This window comes from Poromitra crassiceps, assembly GCF_964638095.1.
Source record: "Poromitra crassiceps genome assembly, chromosome: 4".
Taxonomy (NCBI): Eukaryota; Metazoa; Chordata; class Actinopteri; order Beryciformes; family Melamphaidae; genus Poromitra; species Poromitra crassiceps.
The window spans coordinates 77027796-77052045 of NC_139626.1; the positions used below are offsets into that span (position 1 = coordinate 77027796).

Consider the following 24250-nt stretch of genomic DNA (forward strand, 5'->3'; position numbering starts at 1 on the left):
TGTGTGTGTGTGTGTGTGTGCGTGTGTGTGAGAGAGAGAGACAGAGTGTGAGGGGGGGGGGGGGGGGGGGGGGGAGTGCCAACATACATGGGAAGTAAAGTATTTCTACTTAATATGCAGGTATTTACTGAGTATTTATTCTTCTGACTTTGTAAGAGGATATAACAAACCTGTGTGAACTGCGTCTCACTATACTTGACATTGATTGGTTTGTAGATCATGACGTCTGATGTTGGCTTGTTGTGAATGTGATGTTTTGATGGGTTTGTTGGTATCGGGGGGGGGGGGGGGGGTATTTCCTTTCTCATGTGAAACAGCGTTTTGGAGGTTCATTCATGACCTAGCATAATATCATAATAGCCTCTATAGGCTACTGCTGCCATCCAAAGCTGAACAAAGAATGCCAGCCGCACTGGGAGCGTTGTCACTTGCATGGAGTGCATGTTACACCAAACTTCATTCAAAAATCTGTCAGTTTAATAATGTTGCCTCCATTGTCGGCAACGATAAGCCTAAAGCCAATAAGGGGCTAATTAGGAATCGTTAGGAGAGACAATAACAATAAGCTGCAGCTTATATCCATAAAAGATCCACCTTTAGCCTGCTGGAACACCTGTCAATCATTCCCTGCCTGTTGAGCGAGGTGGTGGTGTGTCTGTCTGCCTGCGCTGTGTCTGATATTAATAAAGGGACTAGTTTGTGTCTGTGTGTTTGTTTCTGTGATGCAATATGATAAAAAAAAAGGCAAGTAATTTCTTTATCTTCAGCTCTTCTCTCCTCTCATAGCCTACAGTAGGATATCCTCTCTCTCTCATCCTCTCTGAAAATAGCCTGCCTAATGTTAAAGTGTTGGAATGTTTCCCCTTTATACTTTTTACAACATCGTCAGATATTTCAATTAAAAACGTGCTCTCCTCCCACCATGTGCTACAGTGGCTCATTTTTCATTGTTTCTCTGACAATAGACTCGTTAAACTAAACTTTCCTGTATTTGGTCCGAAAGTTCAAACTATCCCAAAAATGCTTTCACACTGCAAGCGAACCGCAGATGGTGCAGTTTGATCCAGACCGAGACCACCTCTTTTCATTGGAACAAGGACCGGCCGTTTGGTCCGCACTGTGGTCCGGGGGAGGTTTCACACCTGTCATTCTGGTTCAGATCAAACTGGAAAGTCCAAAAGTCCAGACCAAACGAGGTAGGTGTGAAAGCGCCCTAAGAAGAAGACAATTGCTCGAGTGACATCACTGATGACATCACAACTGCCTGATGTAGTCACCTGTAAGTCAACAGTTGACCTGGGCGAATCCATCTTGTGCGTGTTTTCTTTTTTACAATTTTAGTTACGGAACATGAAGATGCCCACACCCCTATGTTCCCACCAGTGTTGGGCAGTAACGGCACGTTCACACACACGCCTAGAGCGACGCTTTAAGCAACGCCTAAAATTTAGGCGTCCTTGTTAACAGATGAGAGCGTTCACACATACCGCTGCCACGCTGCGCTGAAGCCACGCTCGCGCTGCGCCTACGCTGCGCTGTATTTATCGTTTAGGCGTCTGTTCTATTTTTCAGCGTCTAGGCGCGCTGAACTGTCAAGCTGGCTGTTGTTTCTGACGGACTTGGGCCATATTTTCTACCGAGTTTGCCCAAAAGGGAGGGTGGAGCGCGAATTAACGAGTGCATAGTAGGAGAGCTGTCCTTCATGTGTTCCTCTATTAACGTCTTTTCTGTCAGATGTATATATACCCCCCCTGTCTCAATGCATGTATCACTCATGGTGTTGATATGACTCATAGTCACATGATTACCCGAGGGAAAATAACAATTACAGCCGGCCAGGAAATAAACAGACATCGTCACTTGCACATTACAATAAAAAAGAGGTTTATTTAGGCTACTCACCCATGCTATAAATCAGATCTGAAAAGTGTAAAAAACCACTGCTCATGTGATCAGCGTAAATAGGCGTCTAGCGTGCATGAAGCAATGCCTATATGCCTAGGCGTAGCTAAAGCGTAGCTTTAAGCATCGCTTAACTCATTCTCTGCCAAGGACGTACCCGGACGTACTGTTAACAATGGCGTTCTGTGCCAAGGACGTACCCGGACGTACTTTCATGTTTTGGTTGTTTACATTAGATCAGACACTTTCCCAGCCTGTGACATTGTTTCAAGTCAAACTGATAAAAGGAACCGCTAAATCACGTGACAAAACACAAGCATGGCGCCGCCTGAGATGAGAGAAGCCGAAATCACATGGTCAACAAACGCCAATAAAAACCCTGTGGTCGAAACAGAGTCCGACCCAGAGTTCTCGGATGGCGACGATGGCGAGGAAGACGCCGGCGTTTCTTTTGTTGTTGCTCCACGACGGAGCACCAGGGCGACGGGAGCCCATATAGTTCACAGCGTTCTGATCCGTCTGACACAGATGAATCGGAGGAGGAGGAATGGGTGCCACTTCGAGAGAGCGATGACGATGGTGCCACTGGTAAGAAGTAGCCTATTTTTTGTATCGCGTTTGAGATGAAATGATCACACACAGCCGTCTGTGTAAACTTAGCGACTCGACTAGCTCTGTGTTGTGCAACGTTGTGCAGAAGGTATGTACTGTTTTATTGTGATCGATACGTTAGTGACGATCATGTGCGGCCATTTGGGTGCCTGCAGCTGCCTGTGAGATGGCTAGTGGTAGTGGCTACGTTGCGTCAAGGCTACAAGTGTCACATAAACATTTAAAAGTTTACAGCACTAACGTAGCTATTGTGTGATCTTCTGTGGTAACGTGACAGCAGGTAACGTTACAGCACTCGTTATTCCTGTGTGTGTGTGTGTGTGTGTGTGTGTGAGAGAGAGAGAGTTCATTTGGTTCCATTTGTTTATGCTTTTATCAAGCTAAGCTAAAAATCCACATGGCAACTGTAAAAGTAAATTATTTATTTGATTTTGTGCACATATTTATCATACTTTGATATTTTGTGTTTTCAGACTGAGTCGATGGAGGCGCAGTCCAGTCCTAGTCCCAGTCCTGTGTGTAGTCCTACACCACCAGTTAGCAGTAGAAAGCCAGGTAAGGGCAAAAAGTTTCTCATCTCACTTACCACATACAAAAAAAGATGTTATTGTATTGTAAATACATGTATTGTAATATATGTATTTTATGATATGTATTTTATGGTAATTATGTATTTCTATTCTATAATTTACAGGTCGCCCACATGGAAAGGGACGTGGCAAGCCAGATCCTCCTGTCTGGCATACTATGGAGGAAGAGGCTTGGGTGCCAGAGGACATTCCATTCACCGCCATTCCAGGCCCGCTCAACGGTGCTGCCGCTCTTGAATCAGACCAACCTGTGGATTTCCTGCAGTTGATCTTGACAGATGAGCTGCTCCAGCATCTTGTAGAGCAGACTAATATCTATGCTGAGCAGATCATCAGCCAGGTCACAGACAAGCCAGAGTCCAGGGTGAACGAATGGACGCCTCTCTCAGTGACTGAACTCAAAAGCTTCCTGGGCCTTCTTTTCCTGACCGGCATAATCCGTAAGCCAGAACTGGGCATGTATTGGTCCACTGACGAGGTTTACACCACCCCCTATTTCGGAAAGACAGTGGCTCTGTCTGTAACGCAAGGAAGCTGAATATCACCTGATACCTGAATAGGTACCTGGTTAATTAGGTAGCTAATTTTGATAATAGGGGGCTGAAAAATAACTCGTTTCAGACAGCCTAACGGTTTAAGGTAGCAGAGTTTTATCCTTGTCCTGTAGAGGGCAGTGATACGCCTAGTAACGTCTACACTGCCGGAAACCTGAATGAAAAAGAAGAAGAAGACGGGTTCACTGGTTCCTGAAGAACAGCGTGACTTGAAAAGACTTGGCGGGTTCCAGACTGTCACACACACTTACCATGGAAGAAGAGATACTTTTTATTTTTATTTGTATTATTATTCATTTTTGTTTCAATGACCAGGCGGATGCGGCAATATCTGCGGTGTAATGCATGGCCAGGAAGAGTCCTGTGAGAATCTGGGTCACCAAGCAAAGGCCTAAGAGAGAGCCATAATTTCAGAGGGTTGAGATGTTGGCGGGGGTAGGAAGGTCAATAACTTTTACGATTTTTAGAAGGGTGTGCGTTTTTCGAAGGTTGGCCATTAACGTTGCTATAGTTAAATAATAACGGTGGTTTTTCAAGCCGCTAGTCCTGGTTAAAATCCGGGTAGGAATTATGACTTATTTTATGTCTCTATTCTTGCGGTCCTAACCCTAACCGTTTCTGCTCTGGAGTAGAGACAGAGAGACAGACAGCTGAAAGTAGGCTATGAGGCAAATAATCTGAAATTAGCTCAGTCTAATGCCATCTGTGAATTGAATTTAAAAGTAAAGCAACATTATCACGCAGATTACTGACTAGTATTAGTCTATCAATCTGACAGACAGACAGGCAGACAGACAGACTTTCACTGGATGCAGAAATTACGCAGCTGCTCTCCCCCTCTCTCTCTCTCCCCTTGCAGCGGGGAGAGAGAGAGAGCAAGGGGAGAGAGAGCGAGAGAGAGACTGCAGACGGGTTGCCATGTTCGTTATCATAACCCCCGAAGAGGCAGATTTTTAAGAGGTTAAAACGTTACATAAACAGCCTAAACTAGTCTAAAATAACAAACCAATAACAGAACTCCACAATACAACCCTGACAAACTTTAGAAACAGCGTTTTAAATCCTAGAGTAGTCTATAATATAGCCTACCATTTGCAAGTACTGACACACCCATTTAACTGGCAACGTGAGGCTGCACAGCGGAGAGCAGCGCAGTTTACTTTCAGTTTTGTCACTACCTTCAAGAGCTTCAAAAGTATATTTAGCGGTCGAATTTCACAATAATCTTTACAGAGAATGAAAGCCAAGGCTTTATTTTACTATAATCTGATGAAACCCCAAAACAGCAGAAATAAATATTTTCTGATAAAATCGCGTTTTCTAGACAAACAGCCAGCGCGACAAGCGACTGATTTGGTCAGAGCAGGTCACATTTAATAAAGCACGGTTAAAAAGTTACACTTGAAGGTGAACGCACCGTCGTCTGCCATGCTGCTATTCGTCTTCTGCTTGCTTGCGTAGTTACGTTAACGTTACTGTAGTCCTGGCTGGCTGGTTATTGCTTATCCTATGTGGGGTTAGAAATCACGCTGCTGCGCAACCTAGGTTAGGAACCTTGCTAGGCTGTCCAGATCGCAGTCAAGTAGGATGTTTCCTACTGACCCGCAAAAGTGACTTTTCAGACACCCTAATAACAAACTGTCGCAGTAAAATGAAGTAACGGTTGACGTTATTGACCATGCTAAAATAAAAATCCAAAGAAAGTGATGATGTTCGTTATTTAGCCAATAGTTGTTTAGCTTTTTTCTGATGCGGTAGGTTTTCTGGGCGCCGCCATTAACGGAAATTCTGGGGGAAGAGCGTCATTCTTCTTCGTCGATTGGAAGGGTCGCAATGCATCATGGTATACCCTAACCCACCAAAGGTACCACTGATGGTTCCTTACGAATTAGGCCAAAATAGGTACCTGGAAAGGTTGCAAATTCAGTCACCTTTTGTATAAAACTGGTTTCAGACAGCCTAAAACATAAAAATGACAACTTACTACCTAGAATTGCCACCTACATTCCTCATTTCCTTGCGTTACAGACACCGAAATAGGTTCCAACTTATTCTGAGGTTCTTCCATTTTACTGACAATACTGTAGCAAACCCAGGTGACAGATTGTTCAAGGTCCATCCAGTCTTGGACTATCTGGTAAATAAGTTCCAGGAAGTAAAAGTCAGTAAAAACTTTTTTTTATTTTTTTATTTTTTTGGGGAAAACAAATACTGTATATGTCTGATGTGTCACTGAGGCAAAAAATAAAAGGCTCAAAAGAGAGTTCTGCTTGAAACGGTGTCCTTCACTAAAAACCTCTTTTTCTCCAATTTCTCTTCCAAGGAGAGCATTTTTAGTGAAAACAAGCTAACTTCCACTGCTTGTAACTAAACAAGGAAACATGGTAGAGTTTCAGTTTTTTACAAGGGGTAAGAAGAGAGTCTCTGCTTTATTGTGAGATAATTGTGTAATTTTATTCCTAGCATAGAATATTCTGTGGGTCCTGGAAGATCAGGAAATATGCTCAAAATCCTGGCACTGGGAGCACACAGACCGAAATGACCCTGGCAGAGAATGAGTTAAGGCGTATGTGTGAACCAAGGGTAAGGCGTTACTTAGTAACTGTAATCAGATTACAGTAACATGTTACTTAGTTACTGTAATCAGATTACAGTTACACATTACACTTTTGCAAATCCATGAGCGTACAGTGAGCATCATTCAGACCCGCAGGAGTTAACTGTGCTCTTATTGTTCTTTTTCTCGCTCTCTTCCTACCTCGGTAACCATTGTGTTTACATGCATGTTGTAAGTAAGCGGTTTTGCTGTCATAACTATGAAGGCGAACTAGTTCATTTTCATCTGTGTGAGCTGAACTTTGAACTAAGCTCTTGTGAAGTGTGAACTTGCACAACACTGCAGATAACATTTAGCTACGCTTTCTGTTACTCTAACCAGGGGTGCCAGACTCATATTAGGTTGTGGGCCGGATTTGTTCAAATAAGACCTCATGGGGGCCAGATTATGTTTAGGCTATTTGACTCGTCAACACGTGGATATTTATTATTTGAAATAGCTGAGTGCCATAAGTGGCACAGAAAGCATGTTTTCTGTTCATACATGTATTAACAATACTTAGGCTACATATTGTGGTTGATGATGAGAGAATGATAAATTGCATGTTAGCACATGAAAACCCCACAAAATTACAAAGTAGAGAAGTAGAAAAGTAGTGTAAGAGAGAAGTTTAGCCTATTGTAACAAATAGGCTACTAGCCTCTCATATGTGCTACAGAAGGCATTTCCTACAACTATTCCCAATAATAATTACATACATATTGTGTTTGAATATCTGAGTAATTAATTAATTAATTAATTATCTGTCTAGAATAGCTGCGGTTCAGATACTGTGGTTAGCTGTCCTGTGATCAGTAGGTTTAAGGCTGTTTTAATGTTAGATGTTAGACAGGTGTCTCACGGAAAGTGTTGTGTGGAGACTGAGGCTCAAAGGACATATCGGGAGAGATCGAGACATCTGCACAAGCTGTCACAAACACACACACACACACACACTTGAGCTACGGTAGCTAATTTGACATAGTAAATTAACGGACACAAGACGTCTCTATTGCCGTTTTATTGCCAGTTACATCGGCACTAAAGGTTTAAATATAAACCGAGGGGTTTATATTTAAAGCCTTGCCAGCCTTGCCGGCAGCAGCTAGTCCTGTATACTCGAACATCAGCTTGACGAGGCGTCACAGGGAAGTCCGCAACAAAAAAAATAGTCAATTGTTTCACTAGGATTTCAGTGACTACAAGTTAGCCCAAAGACAGAATGTAGTACATATACTTATTAATAGCTTTCATTCTCTCCTGTTATCTCCCCATCTACATCATCATCATCATCATCATCATCATCAGTATATAAATGGGAGCTGGGGCTCTGTCTGTCTGTCTATCTGTCTGTTTGTTTCTCTGTCCCACTGTGATGTCATAAATCCCATTGTGACATCATCCGTGATGTCATAAATCCCACTGTGATATCAGTGATGTCATAAATCCCACTGATGTCATAGATCCCACTGTGACATCATCAGTGATGTCATAAATCTGACATCAGTGATGCTGGTCTCATTGGCCACGCAGCAGCCGAGCTGCGGGCAAGGCTGTGCAGCGGCCGATCTGCGAATGCGAGCTGCAGGGCCAGCTTGGCGAGCTGCAGGATGGGAGGAATCGAGCACGCGAGATAACTAGTTATATTATACTCGTGCTGTTCACGTCATTTGCATCGAATCACATTTTTGAGGAGCTGCATGCAGGCTGTGCCGGCCTGCCGGGAGGCTCAGCTGCGGCGCACCCCTCGGCGTATTCGGCGAGGGGTTTAATGTGGAATTATGTAAAGCTTTTAAGAGTTGCGGAACTTTCCCCTCAGTTCATTGCTTTTTATGTGTAAAAGTCCTCCATGTCGACTTGTAGGCTGTTTTACTGCCAATAAGTTAGGCGGCAGAACAGAGGAATCATCATCACCTGTAGCCAGTCGCTACAGAGGCCTTTTCCCCTTCAACCCAAAACATCTGAAACTGTTTCTGTAAGGTACTGTCCTCTATGGATAGAAGTGATGAGTTGAGGTGGGGGCCCGGGATGGTGGCTGAGGGAAGAGAATGAAGATGTGCATGTGTGTGTGTGTGTGTGTGTGTGTGTGTGTGTGTGTGTGTGTGTGTGGGTGGGGGTGTGGGTGTGTGTGTGTGTGTGTGTGTGTGTGTGTGTGTGTGTGTGTGTGTGTGTGTAGGTGTAGGTGTGTGGAGGTGAGGTGGGGATGGCATGCAGGTTTGTTAGCTGGGAGAGTGGACGTTGAGAGAGTGGAGTATGGATGTTTGATGGGCTTGGGGAAAGGTTGGAAAATGAGTCAAATAAATCTAAACAGAATGTAACTATGGGATTTTTTTTGGAAGAACTAAAAAAAAATAAAGATTTTACAACTGGAAGGTGTTAGGGTTAGCTGAAACTTGCTCAATAATCATAAAAAAAAGAAACTGTATGGGGGGGGCAGATCTGGCCCGCGGGCCGAATCTCTGACATCCCGGCTCTAAACCAAACATGGCTGCTCCTGGCTTGTCACTACAGCAGACTTCCTGCAACAACACAACTCTCACGAGACTTGAGCGAGACTCTCACGAGACTTTATCAAGCAGAAGGGATATCTGTGTAATAATGTCATGGAATAATCTGAGGCTGTCTGTGGCAACAACAAACTCATTTAGTTAATGTATGTGCATGGGCTGCCGAGGCAGGAGGAGGAGGGGCATGCGTGCAAAGCGCACTGAAGCAATCTTGGTCAATACACCACCAATTAAATTGTGTCTTGCTCACATTAGTTACAGACACAAAAAGTTATGAAAATATGGTCCAGGTTGAAAAATACCAAGATTTTCCTTGAAGGCTCTGTTGCCCTGGTAACAAGTCTGGCTAAATTGTTAACTGGCTTTGTGAAATAGAAAATCCTGGACTTAAGCCAATTTGTAAAAAAAAAATGACTGAGTTAGCAGCAGAGTGAAACACGACCTGATCTGGTTATTTGTTCATTTATTGAGTTTGATCATTAATTTCTCAGCAGTTTGATGATGTCACATGATGTCATCATCCTGAGTCAGTAGGATCATGTGAATGTAGATGTGGATGTAGATGGACTTTCTATCTCAGTAATTGAATGTGCTCCTTTGTTTTCATGAATCAAACTAAATACACACTTACATTTCCTCAGGCCTGGTTTCAGCCTCTGCTCTCCACCATGATCCACCCTGGAGGAATAAACAAAGTAAGACCAGCAGATTATCTTTGATGATGGAAACATGGACATTTAATATCCTTCAATATGAAGGAGCTCCACTCATGTCCTCCATTAAACATTAAACCTCATCTTCTCAATGTGACAGAGAAAATGTGTGTGACTCTCAGCCTTCTAGCAGACGTTGGCTCTCCATACCTGAGGGAGTCCAGTCTCCAGTGTGGATCCTCCAGTCCAGCAGTGAGCAGTTCTCCTGAGGCTCCTGGATGATTGTAGCTCAGGTCCAGCTCTCTCAGATGGGAGGGGTTGGAGCTCAGAGCTGAGGCCAGAGAAGCACAGCCTTCCTCTGTGAGCAGACAGCCTGACAGCCTACACACACACACACACACACACACACACACACACACACACACACACACACAGCAAATCCTTTTCTTCAGTGATAGTTTGTAGTGTTGGGCGGTAAAACTTGATAATTATCTGTTAAATTTTTCCTTTTTTTCCAAATAAAGGAGAAGTCGGGGGGAAGGGCACAATAAAATCGGAAGCTCGGACCCTCCACGTGGGTCCGGGGGCATGCTCCCCGGGTAGTTTTTTTTTTCTTCTTTCCTCCTTTTTTTCAATCAATCGGTGCATTTTGAGAGCAAAATTAAGAGGCTAGATATTTGAAGAACTACACACATACTCAATACATGCCTTTTGTAATCCCCGTTTTTATAACCCTTCAAGATCTTCTTACCTTCATGTATTAATATTTAGCGTTTACCTTTTAAGATGAAAGGCAGTCAATTAATCAAACATAAAGAACATTTCTTTATTCTCCTCCATCTCTCCCTTCAATCCCATCTCTCTAATAGAGTTTGGTCGCACTGATGGAATAATTCCTATAGGCTAATAGGCTATCAATAAAAAACGTTTCACGGTACACAGTATGTGCGGGCATAGATTTCATTTATAAAAAATAGCCTATTTTGTGGTATTTGCAGTAGTCGCATATCTCCATATTTCATACAAGTCAAGTCAAGTCAAGTTTATTTGTATAGCACATTTCATACACAGAGGCAATTCAAAGTGCTTCACATAAAATGGTTGACAGGAAAATAAAAGAATAAAAGAAGAGAATAAAATGGACATTTAAAAGCATCACAACAAAACTTTAAAAAAGAGTATAAAAAGTGCATTAAGCAACAGGCGCAGCAGTTGCAAAAAGAGCTAAAAACTTAAAGAGGACTCATTGGGTTTGCATAATAGAATAAATCAATTTATCTATATTTAGTCTCCCGACATACTATATAAGAAGCATGACTACACACACATAAAACTCAGGTCTGGGTACGGTGTCCTCTTTTAAACTCCCCTTACGCGTGCGTCCCTCCTGACGCATCACCTCACCCTCTTGTGAGTATATCCGTATTACGGAACCATCCCCCAGACCTGCAGCTTTTAGCAGTAATTGCAATCATCTATGTTTTAAAACCAATTGTATAATAGTGATTGAGAAACAGCTGTCAGCAGTTAAAAGCGACGGTAAACATAAAAGTCTTTAGTCTATTTTTAAAAGTAAGTAAAGTTGGGGCAGATCTGAGGTCTTCAGGCAATTTGTTCCAGCTAGCAGAAGCATAGTGGGTAAATGCGGCCTTCCCATGATTTGATTTGATCCTAGGGACAGTTAATAAGCTGGACCCTGCTGACCTAAGAGGTCTAGACGGTTCGGAGCGTGGGAGCAATTCAGCTATGTATTTTGGGCCTAGGCCATTAAGTGATTTATAGACTAATAACAGTATTTTAAAATCTATTCTATGACACACTGGCAACCAGTGTAAGGACTTAAGAACTGGAGTGATATGATCAGCTTTCTTAGTCTTCGTTACAAGGACTATGCTGGAAATAATATGAAGTTCAATCACATCATACAGGCCAAAAGCAACACAGTTGCAGCTGCAAAATGCAGGAGTAGACTAGATATGAATAATCTGTGTGCAGGCGATCCCATATTAAATTGATAGGTAGTAGTAGGCTATTCTGGCATTTATGACCATGTCCAACCCAATGTCAGCCTCAGCTCCATTGCGCACATGGCACCATGCGCTTTGGAGACGTTTATGTAACCTTTTTATGCCGGTTTAGTGATATTTCTCCACTCACGTTCAGCTGTAATCAATCGGCGGGGTCAAACAACGTATCTAGCCTACTTGAGAGCACAAAAATGAATATATAAAAACATATTCCAAAGTGGTAAGTAGGGCTTAATTTAAATGTAGCCTGCAACAAGTGCAAGGCTTCAGTCCTCGATTAATTCAACAGGACCCATGTTTTCTTTTTCTTTTTCATTTAATTGAATGCAATGTATTTTTCATATGGGGACCATATGAATGGCATTGGTGACTCAATTTAGATGTTTTGCTCTCAAGTGGCACATATCTGATATGTGTCATGACAGTGTGAGCAGCAAAAAAGCACATGGATCAGGATATTGTCAGGTCCCATTCAGGCCTCAGTCACATGTGGAAATAAATCAGATATTAATCAGACATGGCCCAATGCGATGTGACTGGAATCTAAGGGGACATATCAGATATTTCCTCTCATTGCGAGTCGCACCCGATTGAAAACGTGTGTGCGTGCTTGAGCTTCCAGAGGCTGTAGTAGGCTACTCAGCTGTTGACGTGTGTGTGTGTGTCTTCAGCTTCCAGAGGCTGTAGGCTCAGCTGTTGACATGTGTGTGTGTGTCTTCAGCTTCCAGAGGCTGTAGTAGGCTACTCAGCTGTTGACTGCAGTGTTTCGCTCCTGTTCCGACAATAAGGCTTTAATCAAAACACTGGTCCGTAAGTCCAATTTTGTTCAAAATGCCTCCTGAAATGCATCTCTCAATGCACAGATGATTATATCCAAACAGCTCTATTTTCAAACTCCAATTGTCTCCAAAAGATAACAGGCTACATCATCTCTTTTACTTTCGCTTGGTCATTCTGTGATTATATATTCTAGGTGTCAGTTTCTTAAATGTTGGAGGTTCATAAAATAAAATATCCTCAGATGCAGCCTGTTTATTTGATAGGCTAATTATTTATTTTTGCTTTCTGCTTCACAAGGAACCCGCTTGTGTGAACTATTCCTGCACATCAGAGCTCTCAATAAGCAGGTGGACAAATCAACTACTTGAGAAACACAGTAAAATAATGTCCGCACAAGAATTATGCTCCCGGTCAGTTTATTATTAACATTTCTATCAAAGGAGGAGGAGAAATATACTGTTTACCATGCAGCTCTTTTCATGTGCTTAATATCAGCACGAGGATTTAATATTCGTTTAATATTTCTGGACTTGGTGAGTCAGTGGTGCTTGAGAATGAGTTTAGGAAGCATATTGTGTGGTTCCCCTATAATATCTCTATATTTCTATAATATTCCTGTAGGGACTTATGCTGCACCGTCTGGTCTGTGCTACTCAATCATGAGTTTATTCCTCATGTACGCATGCGGCTTGTTTCAAGTGAAGCAAGTGTAAACACTAGGGGTGTCACGATACACTCAGTTCACGATACGATACGTATCACGATACTGGGTTCACGATAACGATACGATACGATACGATTTTAACAATATTTTTTTAAACTTGAATAATGACAATATATGACTGGAAAAGTAGTATTTTATTTGAAATGCACAAATACAAAACATGCTGTTGTGGGAAATTGTTATTACAATAACAACTAGAAAAAACATGAGATTGGAGATAAGGCTGATCTTGAAATAGAATGAGTTACACCGTCACTTAGATTTACTTTGAACTAAAAAGTTTCTCAGCAGTATAAATTCTCATTATGCATCTTCAGTTTTTCTTCAAACTCAAACAACAAGACTTTTCTTAGTCTATTTTTTATGCATCTTCAGTTTTTCCTGTCAAGTAAACAGTTTTGCCAGAAACTCAATTGAATGGTTTCTCTCCTGTATAACTTATCATGTGTCTCTTCAGAGACTTGTTCAACTGAACTACTTTCCACACATTGAACTTCAACAAACAAAGACGTTTCTTAGTCTATTTTTGAAAAAAAAAAAAGAAAAAAAAATCGCGATATGAGATTTCATCTCAACGATACATATCGTGACGTTTTACTATCGCGAAGTTTCGTGGGACGATATATTGTGACACCCCTAGTAAACACACGTATCAGATATGGGTCACTTTTAAAAGTAGATGTAAGCAGGTCAAAAAAATCAGATATAGGCAAAAAGTTGGATCTGAGCATCAAGACCGGCAGTGTAAATGCAGCCTTAGAGACTGTAGAATTACTATTTTGATCAGTTTCACTGTTTTCTCTTGATCAACAATACAGATAGTTAAGGAACAAAATAATTTCAATAAGAAAACCTATTTCCAGCATCCAACATTTGGGTCCGAGATACACTATCATCAAATACTGTTGGTAAACATACAGTGAACTCCTGAACATATCCAGACTTCACTCAGATGGCATGTTTAATTAGCACCAAATGTCCGTTATGCTCCTGTGAACACAGATCGCACCCACCCAAACCCCAAATACTACTTCTGTGTCGCTCACAGAGCAGGTCTAGTTTAGCAGGTCCAGCCTCATGTCCAGAGTGTGGAGTGAGTGAGTGAGCGGGTGGGGGTGAGAGGGAAAGCGAGCGAGACAAGATTATTACAGCCCAGCGATCCTCAAAGTCTGGACTCCGGTCCGCATCCGGACCCCAGACGCTGTCCTATCCGGACCGAGCCCTATAACCTACAAATCATTGAGAATTGTTACATTTCACGGAGCTTTTCTATTTTAACCGGCACATACTTTTCTAGCCTTTATGGTAGGCTACTGGTTTATCTGCAGGAAGCTCACAGACCAATGCGTGCGCTGTAAATCAGCACACGTGATGCTACTCAGCCAATTTACAAGTACCTTGGAGTGTACATTGACAATAAACTAGACTGGGCTAAGAACTCTGATGCACTCTACAAGAAGGGGCAAAGCCGTCTCTACTTCCTGAGATGGCTGAGGTCCTATAAACGTCTGCCGGACCATGCTGAGGATGTTCTATGAGTCGTAGTAGTGGCTAGTGCCTTCCTGTATGCTATTGTGTGCTGGGGCAGCAGGCTGAAGGCAGCGGACGCCAACAGACTCAACAAACTGATCCGTAAGGCCAGGGACATTGTGGGGCTGGAGCTGGGCTCTCTGACTGCGGTGTCGGAGAAGAGAACGCTGTCCAGGCTACGCTCCATCATGAGCAATGGCTCGCACCCACTCCACGGCGTGCTAGTCAAACACAGGAGCACGTTCAGTGAGAGGCTGATCCCACCTAGATGCAATACGGAGAGGCAGAGGAAATCATTCCTGCCTGTGGCCATTGGACTCTTTAACGCCTCTCTTAAAAGAGCACCTCGGAGACGCTCAGTCTCCCTGAGACTGAGCCAGTTGATAGGTTAACTGTGCCTGGCTGAGCCACGTGTAATGTAATGGGCAAGCCGACTTAATATAAGTCCAGTGTGCAATAACTGCAATTTGAAATGTAATGTACATCACTTACTCTACTTATTTTGCTTACTTTATACTTACTCTACTTTATTTTTGCTTATTTTTGCTTACTTATCACATTTTACTACTGTTTATTTTATGCTATGTTGTGTTCTGAGTGCGAGCTACTGTAGCCTGTCCCAATTTCCCCCCGGGGATCATTAAAGTCTTTCTGATTTTGATTTTCCTCCATCGGCCAATTTGAAATGTGAAAACGCAACAAGAAGATGAGTGCTGCATTAGGCTATATATATATTCGAGACATAACTTTTGTGGAGAGAAATACATTGAAAACTAGTCAGATATGACTTGAATGCCACTTGTAAAATCGTCTTTTCCACCATTTAACTTTGGTGCAACTACTATTTTGACTGGTGGCTTTTGGGCGATGTGGACATCACCCACATGGCTTTTGGACATCGCCACCCCACGCTATCGCCTGAATAATGCATAGAAGGTTTTTCATGGAGTGGAGAATTGCTTTCTGAAATATATCTCTTGATGTATAGTCTACATTGAAAAATGTCTTTAAAAGTCTGTTTAGCATAAACACTATTCCTGGCTGCGGTCTGCAGACTAGTGTACAGCACACTAACGTCTCCACCTCCCCTTCCTCCACTCGCTAGTCTCTACACCCCCCCCCCCCCCCCCTCTAGTCTCTACACCGGAGGATTTATCTCATGTGTGGAAACAACACTGCGTCTTGTCTGGAAGAGTAACTCTGGGAAATACCTGCACCTGATTCAATGGGCATACTGTAGTCCACAGTTCATATGGCTTTATGGGGTCTGTGGCACTATTGTGGAGTAGATTAGGGGTCCTTGGTATGTTGATATGAAAAGGGTTGAGAATCACTGTTCTATACTGTCCTGTTCTCTTCTCTCTCATCAGTTTAAATTGTGGGGGGATTGGGAGGGGGCAGAATCTGGATTTTGAGAAGTGGGAGACATGTCCCCCCGCCCCTCCCCCTTTTCTGAGAAAGAGATCCCATCTTTCAGTATAAAATTGTTACATGTTGGATTTTCTCATTAGTACACTGCTCAGAAATGAATTATGATAATGCAGAAACTGTTATTGTCCCCAATATTAACAGTTAACCCAAGCATCTGGTTCATTTTTTCATTTTAGTTCTTGCCTCAAGAAGACTTCATTTGTAAAAACATATAAATGTCATTCTTAAAATGAAATAACACCTGTTTGATACTCCCTGGAGTGCACATAAAAGATTATTTAGATGATTTATATGAAAATTCAAGATTCAAGATTTGTATTGTCACTCCGTAGTACAAGTATCACGTGTGAAATTCTTGTGCTGTATACTCCGTTACAACATAGTGCAAATAACAGTATAACAGTGCAAAATAACGTAAGGTTACATGATGTAACCATGGTTCTCTGAGTAGAGGGGTTTACCCTCCAATACAGAGATATGAATATATCTTGTATGGGAAGCTGATTACAAATGGAATCAGGTGACGTGAATAATTACTTTAAGACAATCCACCTGTGGACGTGGTTACACCTAAGCCTATAAAGCCCCTGTTAACCACGCCTACTTCGACTAAAGTTTCGATTGAACGAATCCCGAGCGGCCTCTGCTGGAGGGTAAACCCCTCTACTCAGAGAACCATGGTTACATCATGTAACCTTACGTTCTCTATCGTTATCAGGGTTTACCCTCCAATACAGAGATATGAATATATCTTGTATGGGAACCGCTGTAAGACACACCGTGAGGGATAGAGCAGCACCAGCCACCCTCAGGAGGATGGATCGTGGTAGTTTCGAATGAGACGTCACCACCACCAACAGTGCTCTACAAAATTATTAAGTGTGTCAACAACTATATACAATGTCCACTATTTACAGCCCCCCCCAAAGTCGGCCAGCTCCGCCCGACGCAGGATGCTGCCGCTTTGTTAGAGCCCCGGCGCCAGACGCTACCGAGGGCTAGTTGGCCCCGCAAGTCGCAAAGGCTCAACTAGGGGGGAGGTGAGGCCACTCAGACCAGCCCACACTGAGCTGACTGACAGGGAAACAAAAACCAAACTGTCTTTATTTTTATTTTATTTTTTCTCTATTACCGCCGGGCTACACCAAGCACCCGTTCGCCGAACGACGTGCCTGCAGCCACATTAAATCGGTAAAAACGAGCAATTGTGGAAGGGGCCGACCAGGTGGCTTCCTCGCAGATGTCACTGAGAGATGCCCCGTGCCACGCCGCCCAGGACGTAGCCATGCCTCGGGTCGAGTGTGCCCTCACCCCCGAAGGGAAAGGCGCCTCGGCCCCCACATACGTCTGCTGGATGGCTTCTACAATCCAGTGGGAAAGACGGGCCTTCGACAGCGGCTGCCCCAGTCGGTCTGCTCCAAAACAGACAAACAACTGGTCGGTCCGCCTATGGCCCTGTGTCCGGTCCATATACACTCTCAGTGCCCTGACCGGGCAAACCAGCGAGTGCCTGCGCTCCCCTTCCTCTGTCGGAGCAGAGTAGAGGGACCGGAGTTTGATAGTCTGGCTCGGCTGAGTGGTAGACACGACCTTAGGAAGGAACGCAGGATTTGGTCTCAAGACCACCCCTGTTCCTTCCGGCAAGAACCTGCACAGGCCTTCGTCTACTGAGAGAGCATGTAGCTCTCCCACCCTCTTGGCCGTGGCCAGCGCCAACAGAAGGGCAGACTTCAGGGACAGCCACTTAGGGTCCACAGACTCCAATGGCTCAAACGGAGGTGCTTCTAGCGCCGCTAGAACCAGCTCCAAGTCCCATGGTGGGAGAGATGGCCTACTCCGTAGGCCGACACGTCTCCTAGCGCCCTTGAGGAACTGAGATATCAATTGGTCCACCTCTCTGGACAAACGATATCTCCCACCCCGAGCTGCCTTTATCGCCGCCACCATACCCTGAGGGTGGGCAGCGACTTCCCAGCATCCAACAGCCCCTGCAGGAACTGCAGCACGGCCGGGGCAGCCCTTGGGGAAAGGAGTGGAGCAGAGTACCCTGTGCCTGGGACTACGCAGCTGCTGTCCTGCTGTCTGTCTTCACCAAGACATGTTGGCCCTGAAGACACGGCAGAAAATGGCACAGCGCCAGATGTATTGCCGTCAGCTCCAACATGTTGAGGTGCTGGGTGGTGTGAGGCCTGCCCCAGCGACCGCTGGTACCGTGCCCCCTGTACACTGCCCCCCAACCTGTCAGTGACGCATCTGTCATTATTAAATGACGATGCGTCACCGGCCCAAGCAGACTTCCTCTGCTGAGATTCACACTGTCCTCCCATCAATGGAGAGCTGCCCGCAATCGCCTGGTGACGATTACTGTGGAATTTAGGCGACTCCTGGGGCTCAGCCCCAGGCCTAGAAGGAGCCTTTGCACTGGCCGCATGTGTAGGAGGGCCAACGGGACCGCCTGGACTGAAGACGCCATCAGGCCCAAAAGGCGGAGACACAGCCTCCATGTGACTCCCGCTCCCAGCCTGAACTGGGAGAGGCAAGAGCTGATGGACAGCTGCCTCTCCTGCGTCAGCAACACCAACGCAGCCTGGGAGTCCACCACTAGGCCCAGAAACTGCGTCTTCTGTGAAGGCTCCAGCCTGCACTTCTCTGGATTGAGCAGCAGACCCAGCTGCTGCACATGCTCCAGGAGGATGGCCAAATGAGCCCGACGCTGAACTTCTGAGCGTGTGCCAGAGATGGGGACTCGAGTCTGCGACTCGGACTCGAGTCGCACTTAAGTCGCACATGCAGAGACTTGAGACTTGACTTGAGACTCGTCCTCAAAAGACTTGAGACTTGACTCGGACTCGAGGTTTGGGACTCGTGAGCAATAAGGGGGAAAAAGTACGGAAATGTCCTCCTTCCGGCCGATCCATTATTTAGCCGTGCGATGTTGGGGCTACAGAGCTGCAAGCTAGCCAAGCAATATGCCATCATTGCCTACGGCGAGCCGGGCGAGCACACTTGCAGCAGCAGCCGGTGTACCATTTATTATCAGCTTTGGCTATAAAGACTTTGCACAAGGGGGCAACAAAAGAATCGCTAAATGCAACGCCTGTGGTATGACGATCAAGGATGCTGGATCGACGACAAGTAACTTTATCGGGCACCTGAAAACGCACCCTGAAAGGTCAGTGAATGGCTTGGTGGATAATTTAACGTTAGCTTAGCTTGCTAACCCAGTGTAATGTAGCTACGTTAACCCAATAAGCCTGTAACGTTAACGCTAACGTTACATGGTCAGAAACAAACCTCTAAACCTGCCTGTAGCCGACCTAATAACGAGGTGTTTAGCCAGCACATAACCGCGACACACAACTATAAAGGTTGATTATAAAGGCTTATAGTTGTGCGTCGTGGCTAGCCTTGTTTGCTATCGTTAGCTTCCCTCCAACAGATAGCAGCAGAATAATGCTAACATTACTAGCGTTAGCTTTGTAGTTTTTCTCGTTCCCTTGTATTTTAGAAAGATGAATGTTTGCTACCACACTTGTTAAAACGATCGGGTAACCGTTCTGCTGCTACAATCTACTGGTTAACGACAGTTATGAGAGAAACACCTCACTAGTTAATTGTTATGTCGGCTACAGCCAGGCTATTGTGGACCACGTAGCGTTAACATTACAGTCCGACCTAGGGTAACAGCATTACACTGGGTTTGAGAGGCTAGAGATGTGTTCATTTAGTAGATTATAAACTGTTAGTTGAGACCCAGTATAATTATACAACATTGATGTTACTCTTGTTTTGCTAATTCATTTCCAATGTTGTTCATCTACAGGTTTACTGAATTTGGAAAAGCGAAGACTGTCGCCAGTGGAGAGGGACAGAGCACCATTGATTCCTTCTTTAGTCAGGCAAAGGTTGTACAACTATACAACCACAGCCATCCCAGACAGAAGGCCATCACTGAATCCATAATACAGGACCTCATCATTTGCTGCAACCTGCCTCTGTCTTTGCTTGACAAGCCTAGCTTCTTTGTTTGATTTCAGGCTTGCCACAAACCACTCCTGGAACAGAGACTCAAGGATGAGCAGACAAACTCCATGTTTTAATACAACTTTTTTTCCTCCTTTTTGAATAATTTGGCAGCAATAGTGTTAGCAATAGTTGCATGTTTTGCATGTGTTGTGTAATAACTGAGTTTGTAAAATACAGTTATTGACTTTAAAGGAAAGCGTTCATTGTGATTTTTTCATATTCCATTGCAATAGCCTGTCTATATACCTTTAGTTAATGATTTGATATGCAGATATGATACTGTATGCAGATAAAGAGTGATGAATGATACATGCTTTGATTTCCATAGCTATACAGTGTTCTAATCTAAGCAGACCGAATGGCATGCAGCAGATGGTAAAACTCATTACAACCGTAAGCGACTTGAAACTTGACTTGGACTTGTGACCAAAGACTTGAGACTTGACTTGGACTTGCCCCTCAAAGACTTGAGACTTGACTTGGACTTGTGACCAAAGACTTGAGACTTGACTTGGACTTGCAAAAAATGACTTGTGAGCATCTCTGGCGTGTGCACAGGAGCCAGTCGTCCAGATAATTTCAGGATTCGTATCCCCTTCTGTCACAGAGGCGACAAAACGGCGTCCATGCACCTGGTAAAGGTGCGGGGAGCCAAGGAGATTCTGAACGGCAGGACCCGGAACTCGTACTCCTTGCCGTCGAACGCGAACCTGAGGAACCGCCAATGCCCTTCCCAGATCGGAATCTGGAAGTAGGCATCCTTTAGGTCTATGGTGACAAACCAGTCCCCTCTGCAGATGGACTGTCGCACCCTCGGGATGGTCAGCATCTTGCAAGGCAGACGCCTGAGATGTTTGTTGAGACCCCTGAGATCTAAAATGGGGCGTAGTCTCCCATCCTTCTTGGGGATGAGAAAATAGCGGGAGTAAAACCCAGCCTGTTTGCTGCCCTGAGGCACCTCCCTGATGGCTCCTTTCTCCAACAGGGTGGAAACCTCGGCTTGAAGCACTGCCTTGTGCTCGCCGCTCACAACCGTGAAGACCGTCGGGGTCCTTGAGGTCGGAGGACGACGAGCAAACTGAATACGATAGCCCTGGGTCATGGTTGAAACCACCCAGGGACTCGCCTGCAGTGCCCTCCACGTTACAAGACGCTCCTGGGCTAGCTGGAGGCAGGCTGGACGTAAGGTGGTGTCAGGAAGAAGGCGGAGGCCTCGACCTGTTACGGCCTCTGCCTCTCCTGCCCCTGGCCATACCTCTGACTGCGCTGTCGTGTCCACGACGTGCATCCAGAGTGGTCCTCAGGTCATCTGGGCCCCAGCCTGACCTCTGTGTCGGTGCAGGGGCCTCCTTCCTGCCCCCAGACCGTTTGTGCCACACGGGGGTCAGTACACCGGAAACCTCTTTTGCACAACGGCGGGCTTCCTGTGCCTGCTGCAACATAGCCGTCGCCCCAAGACCAAACATGGCTGGCGGCGCGACCGGCAGTCTCAAAAGGGCCGCGTGGTCCTCTTTTCGCAACCTGGACTGGGACAGCCACAGCTGGCGTCTAGCCACCCAGAGTGTAGACACACCCCTCCCGGCAGTCGACACCAGTTCCTTCATCAGCTGAGATAAGACCGATGACACTAGCTGTATCTCAGCAATGAGACCCGCATCAGCCTCTGTGTTCAGCTGACGTACTAGCTTCCTCTGATACAGGGCTAGTATGGAGCCCGTGTTAGCCAGCCGTGCCAGAACTGCTATGGGCCTATGCACTTTAGACAGTGCGGCGTCCATCATTTTACAGTCCCCTGTTGGCGTAACCGGCCCCAGCACTGGGCTGGCCGGAAACAACAGAGCCGCTAAGGACTGGTCCAGTCGCAGCAACGCCCCACAGCCCATCTTCTCCCCATCCTGCATAGCAGCCAGCCGTCTGCTAGCCGAAGAACCGGTGAAAGTAGCCATGGGGGTTGCAAACCCCGCCTGCATCAGGTTCTCCACTTCTGGGAGGAGAGGCACCTTAAATGGCACCTCTGGACCTGGTGCCTCGCTTTCATCATCAAAACGTGAGGGGGGAGGGGCTTGGTCCCTGATCGGCTGAAGTCCCAAGGCTTGGGAAGCCCTTTCGATCAGATCCCTGAATCTTTTCCGTTCATTGAACGATTCGCCCTCTATGGCGCTCTCTATGGCGCCCCCCTCTCTGACCCCCCCTTCGTCCTCCGATAACCCCTCAATGTCGACATCGACATCGACATCTTCCTGGTCATCAGTGTCGTCAACCCTGATCCTGTCATCAGGTAAAAAAGACCTAACTGTGAGAGAGGGGTGGGGATCCCCTGAGGGATACCCCCCACTCCCCCCCACTCTGGGGCGCTTCACTACCTCGGGTGCAGCGGGGGGTGCTACAGCAACCTGTCTGCGCTTACCCTTAAACACCCAAAGTCGAGCCTCCAGGGATCGCGTTGGAAAAATACTGCACTCTACACAAGAGGAGGGATCAGCAAATGCTTCAGTGGCATGTTCCTCTCCCAAACAGTACACACATACATCATGCCCATCTTGAACAGGCAATTGTACTCCACATGCCACACAGATATGGCTCATAGACGCCATATTTATTTATTTCCAATCTTATTGTGAAAACCGGAAGGAAGTGCAGGACTGCGCTAGCTTGACACCTGACAATGCGGAAACTCCGCACCGCTTCAGCGGCACTTTGGAGTTGTCACCCACTTCCAGCGTTCACTTTTTCTAGTGTGTGTACCGTCTTTAATGCCCGCAACGCCAGACAGACGTGGACATAGAGGGGGAGGGAGCGATAGTCCACAACTCTCACAGCCCTGCTCTCATGCCCTGTTACGGACAGATAAACAGGACCTAACGCCGTAGGGACACGTTAACCTCCAGAAACCTGGAGGCAATATGTCCGGCGCCGAGGATGTTGTGATTTATGGGGACCGACTGCCACAAACCCACGGACCTGCCCTCCTCGTCCTGTTACGGACCCGAGAGCTCGGCCCTAGCGCCCCTCTTCTGCCCTCACCATGTGTTACATGTGTGTACACGGCCTAGACAGCGAGTTAAACACTTCTTCCAAATAAACACTCGACACAAGATCCAGGTTTGAGCATTTAGTGGAAGCTTTCTTTTTTGTGAAACTGTAAATAGATACAGAAATAAAGAGATACATGAATGTACTGTATGACAATGGAATCACACAAATAAACTACACAGTTCACCTACATGATGTGAGATAATGTTCAAATAAGACAATTCACCAAGGTAAACCAGTAGCAATTAGTTAGCACAGTTAGCATTGACTGAGCGCTAACATGTGCTCATGAAGCATGAAGTGACTAAACATGTAAAATAAAGATATTTATCAAATTTAACGTTATAATTAACACATGACTATCTAATTGTAGCTATACTTACAGATTGTGCCGAATCAAGGGCGAAATCAAAGAAGGATGTGGATTCATCTCTCCACTGCTGTGCCTCATGGCCAAAATGGAGACTCTGATAATTTTCCCCAAAGGTTTAAGTACTTCCAGCCCTCACCACTAGGTGTCACTAAACATCATCTGACTTATTTACTGGGGCCAGAACAGCCCCCGACACGGAAGACTCCAGCAACCTGGAGCCAATATGTCAGCGCCGAGTTTGTGCGTCTGCTTAACCTCAGCAACAGCCACCACGAGCGGCAATCTTCCCCTCTCTTACCCGAAGGTAAGCGGCAAGGCTGTCTCTGTGAGATAGTCCCCAGCTTCTATTTTGATCGTCTTTCTTTTTCGTTACCGAGCATGTCACGCTGCTCACAAGTGAAATCGAAAAAGTCGAAGTAGGCGTGGTTAACAGGGGCTTTATAGGCTTAGGTGTAACCACGTCCACAGGTGGATTGTCTTAAAGTAATTATTCACGTCACCTGATTCCATTTGTAATCAGCTTCCCATACAAGATATATTCATATCTCTGTATTGGAGGGTAAACCCCGATAACGATAGAGAACAGGGCATATAGATGCAGTAAAACAAGAGAAACAACAAGCAATAACAGTAAACTTTTCCTTTTCTTTTCTAGCATAGACACCTTAAAACATAATTAAACATTCTGTTTGCACAGGTGCAAATGACATAGGCATAATTATCATATGTAATGGTAGCAGCTACTACATGATTGTTTATTTGTGTGTGTTAAGGAGTCTCGTGGCCTGCGGGAAGAAACTGTCCCTCAGGCAATTTGTTCGCTTTTGGGACCCTGTATCTCCTCCCTGAGGGTAACAGGGAGAACAGGCTGTTGTGGGGGTGGTATGTGTCCTTGATGATCTTCAGGGACCT

The 24250-nt window shown here is 45.2% G+C and overlaps 1 protein-coding gene across 1 annotated transcript in view; it reads right to left on the reverse strand.

Annotated features, from left to right (window-relative positions):
* The window catches only part of LOC310775950 (protein NLRC3-like), a gene marked incomplete at its 5' end in the record, with an annotated part of 39269 nt that overhangs the window by 4416 nt on the left and 10603 nt on the right, over positions 1 to 24250 (reverse strand). The window contains 2 exons of the mRNA XM_083636072.1: positions 9393 to 9439; positions 9625 to 9795. Coding sequence (XP_083492198.1) covers positions 9393 to 9439; positions 9625 to 9795 — 218 coding nt within the window. The remainder of the gene's footprint in view (positions 1 to 9392; positions 9440 to 9624; positions 9796 to 24250) is intronic.